Here is a 4614-nt window from a genome sequence, read left to right on the forward strand (position 1 = left end):
AAACCTAACCATTACCAGTACATACCTAACCCTAAACCTAACCATTATCAGTACATACCAAACCCTAAACCTAACCATTACCTGTACATACCTAACCCTAAACCTAACCATTATCAGTACATACCTAACCCTAAACCTAACCATTACCTGTACATACCTAACCCTAAACTTAACCATTATCAGTACATACCTAACCCTAAACCTAACCATTATCAGTACATACCTAACCCTAAACCTAACCATTACCTGTACATACCTAACCCTAAACCTAACCATTATCAGTACATACCTAACCCTAAACCTAACCATTACCAGTACATACCAGTGCGTGCAGCTGGGGAGAGCTGTCTCGGACACTCGGACTGTAAGCACAGGATCTCCACAGGGCTGTGTGCTTTCCCCCATGCTTTTCTCCCTGTACACCAACTGCTGCACCTCCAGCCATGACTCTGTGAAACTTATTAAGTTTGCAGATGACACCACCCTCATCGGGCTCATCTCGGACGGTGATGAGTCTGCATACAGGAGGGAGGTGGACCGGCTGGTGACCTGGTGCAGCAGCAACAACCTGGAACTCAATGCCCAGAAGACAGTGGAGATGATTGTGGATTTCAGGAAAGCCACAGCCCCTCTGCCCCCCCTCACCTGTAATGATACCCCCATCACCACTGCAAACTCTTATCGGTTCCTCGGCACCACCATCACCCAGGACCTCAAGTGGGAGCCGACCATCAGCTCCCTCATCAAGAAGGCCCAGCAGAGATTGTACTTCCTGTGACAGCTGAAGAAGGCCAAGCTGCCGGCCAAGCTGATGGTGCAGTTCTACACAGCCATCATCGAGTCCATCCTCAGCTCCTCCATCACGGTGTGGTACGCCGGGGCCACTGCCAGGGACAGACTCAGACTGCAGCGCGTTGTGCGCTCAGCTGAGAAGGTGATCGGCTGCAGCCTTCCATCCCTCCACGACCTGTACGTCTCCAGGACTGTGAGGCGAGCAGGTCGGATCACAGTTGCCCCTGCTCACCCTGCACACGGACTGTTTGAACCACTCCCCTCAGGCAGGAGGCTTCGGTCCATTCGGACCAGAACCTCCCGCCATAAGAACAGTTTCTTCCCCTCTGCTGTTGGACTCCTGAACACTCATAATGCTACCTCATAATTTCTGCTTTGGTCACATTACATCTGTATTATAACTGAATACTCCATCTGTACTGTTTTCTAAGCTTTTTTATTGTTTTCTATTGTATGGGTGTACATATGGTTATGTTATGTTTTTAATTTTACTTTATTTGTGGGTGTACACAGGTCTTATGTCTTATGTAATGTTCTCATTTTTACTTCATTTTTACTTTATTTTTACTTTATTTTACTTTATTACTATTCGCACCTTATGTCGAAGCAAATTCCTAGTTTGTGAACCTCGTTCATTGACATGGCGATAATAAACTGATTCTGATTCTGATACCTAACCCTAAACCTAACCATTACCAGTACATACCTAACCCTAAACCTAACCATTACCAGTACATACCTAACCCTAAACCTAACCATTACCAGTACATACCTAACCCTAAACCTAACCATTACCAGTAGATACCTAACTTTAAACCTAAGCATTACCAGTACATACCTGTTATGTGCCTGGGGCACATTGGCCTTGTTGTTTTGTCCCTTTGGACAGATTTTGCGTTGGCTAATGAGCCTTTAATTGTTTTGGGCTGTGGCCTTTTTTTCGCCCGCCCATGAATAGGCTGGTTTCAGGGAGCTCGCTCTCTCAGACTCACTATGTTTGTGAACTCACTCATGCTCCCACATTTTTGGATCTAGGGTGTATTCACACCAGCCCTGTTGTCCCGAATTCTAGCCTGTTTGCCTAGGAAGTCCAGTTCGTTTGGGGAGGTGTGAACGCGCCATCGAACTCTGTCACAGAACAAAAAGGCGAACTCTGACTCGGGCTAAAACTTAGGTCTCGGTCCGGTAGAAGAAAACTCGAGCGCGGTTCAAGTACAGTGTGAATGTAAACAGAACGGGCACCACTCCATAAGCAAGAAGTGGAGTACAGCGCAGGGCAAACAAACACGCATTTCTCTTACCTCATATGGAGCCATCAGCTGCCTTGTGTGAAAAACAATATTCTCCATGGTCTTCTGCCTCATCTTCCACTCATGCTGAGTCCATTGTTGAAAAATGACAAAATAGAACTCCTAAAACCGCTAAAATTTGACGTCACTCCGTTTTTTTTTTAATTTCCAGAAGAAGAAGAAGTGTCTTCTTCAGAGGTTTTTGTGTCGTTTCTTTCAGTAGTTCTTGGTGCAGCGCCCCTACAGGCAAGTGGGGGAATAGGTTGGTTCAACAGGTTGGCTCGACTGCACAGTGCAGTGTGAATGCAAACACACCGGCTCAAATGTAAACAAAATGTCATGAATATTGGTCCCAAACCGAACCGAGTCTACCGGACTAACAGGTGTGAAAACAACCTCAGAAGCTCTGTCTTTTTTGGCCTCCTTGTTTGGACCTTTTTCTTTTTTGCTGCCTTGTTTTTTTCTGGGGCTTTTGTTTTTTTCTTTGTCCTGGAGCTGTGGCCTGCTGTCGGCGGTCTCAGCCACCACGGGTAATTTTGGTTAACTTTTTGTATGTTTTTTGTAGTAACTTTGGTCTAGTGGGACCGGTAGTTCTGTTTTTGCTCCTTCTTTTGTAATAGGTGCTTTTTTAATAGATTAGTCTGGTATCAGCAGCGGCTTTGACGGCCCTGTATAGGGTTGGCCCGCTGTTGTACCTTTTCGTTTGGTTTGGTCGGCTCACCAGGTCCTCCTTTAAGTTGTACTTTGGGTTTTGTGTCTTTTTGGGTGGACACAAGAATTGGGGTTCATGTTTCTCTTCCTTTTTTCAGGAACCAGCTGAAAAATAAATTGAATGTTTGAACCCTCCTTATTTGTGTCTCGTGTCCTCTTTTTAATGTGTTCTGTTCATGGTGGACGTGACAATACCTCACTCTAAATCTAACCATTATCAGTACATACCTAAACCATCTTTAATTCACACCTCAGTCCTAAACCTAACCCCTAACCCACCAACAACGCTTGCACATTATGGGAACCGGGCTCTGGTCCCCACAAAGAGCAGCTGGTCCTCACAACGTAGCGTTGAAAAATGGGCCTCACAAAGTAACATAAATGAGCACACACACACACTTGTTTTTCTGTATTCATTGGGGCCTGTTTCATGTAGACATTTTTATTTAATTTAACTTTTTTATCCAGGTTAGTCTCACAGAGTCACAAGGACTCATTTTCAAGAGAGACCTGTTTTAGACAGACAACATATAGAGTACAATAAACAACAATAAATACAACGATGCTCAGTCAGGTCATCTTGACAGTTTCGTCTGAGAAGCTACAAACAAATTGGAGTCCCAAAAATACCACACTCCCATAGTGGACAAAACCAGTTTGCTGGTGATAAGATGGTTTCTGTGGCCCGCCTTCTCCCCCGTCAACTCCTCTGAGGCAGTCATGCCTCATGGGAGTGTGGTGGTTTTAGGACCCCAGTTTGCTTGTGGCTTCTCGAACTGAAGAAGTCCTTCGGATGAAGGACAAAACACCTCAGAAAAAAAAACCCATCCAGATGACCTGACAGAACATTGTTGGAGTTGTGTCTGGATTATTGAGCATGAGCTGTTGGTGAACAATAAATACAGTTAAAAACAATAGTTTAACAGGAACTATAAAATCAAAGTTCCATAAAAGGTCAAATCTGAAAACAAGAACATTTTTGCTTAGATTTGTTTAAATTCCCTTATCAAATGTTTCCAATCCATTAAAGAAATCACAGTGTGCAGCTTCAGATCTTGTTGCTGGTCCAGGTTACAGGAACAGAGTTAGAGAAGGTTCATGTTGCATGAACTATAACACTGGATCTGCGTTTAACTCCCATCGTGGCTAAATATGATGTGATTCTAACCTTTAATCTAAAGTTTAACATGAAGCAGAGCGTGGTAGAGCTCATAGTGAATAAACCAAAAGTTGTACCTTGGTTCAGATATAAAAAATGTTTTTAGAAGCTGAAAAGTATATTTTAAAGACGTGACACTCAGCTCTACACCTCCAAAAACGCACCCAAACCTTGCTTAACCGAGACGTTTCTGTCTTTGAACTCTTTTCCAGATGCTGTGCCCGAGCTGCTCGGCTATCAGGGCTGGGGGCAAGGGTTGCTGTGGAAAAGGTTGCTGCGGCAACCGTTGCCGGGTGAGTCAAGTCAAACAGCCACAGAAAAGGTCCGATTACAGGGATCACACTGATAAAGAAGGTCAATACTGTAAAGGTCCAAACGAAATAATGATAAAAAAAAAACATGTATTATCTGTGCATCATGTGGAGTCATACTGTTAAAGGATAAAACTGGCTGAACTTTGAACTTTAAAGGGATAACTTTGATCTTTTGGGTGGACTTGTGTGGAAAGTTTTATGAAAAACAATATCTTACTTGTTGTAGATAACAAGGGTTGTTTTTAAAAAATTACATTGCCACTGATCTCAAGATGGATGGATGGATGGATGGATGGATGGATGGATGGATGGATGGATGGATAGATAGATAGATAGATAGATAGATAGA

General features: G+C 43.6%; 1 protein-coding gene across 1 annotated transcript in view; it reads left to right on the forward strand.

Moving 5' to 3' along the window:
* Positions 1–4614, forward strand: part of tm4sf5 (transmembrane 4 L six family member 5) — a 17159-nt gene that overhangs the window by 2969 nt on the left and 9576 nt on the right. The window contains exon 2 of the mRNA XM_037683763.1: positions 4164–4244. Coding sequence (XP_037539691.1) covers positions 4164–4244 — 81 coding nt within the window. The remainder of the gene's footprint in view (positions 1–4163; positions 4245–4614) is intronic.

The sequence above is a fragment of the Nematolebias whitei genome, chromosome 1 (assembly GCF_014905685.2).
Source record: "Nematolebias whitei isolate Nwh7 chromosome 1, NemWhi1, whole genome shotgun sequence".
Classification (NCBI taxonomy): Eukaryota; Metazoa; Chordata; class Actinopteri; order Cyprinodontiformes; family Rivulidae; genus Nematolebias; species Nematolebias whitei.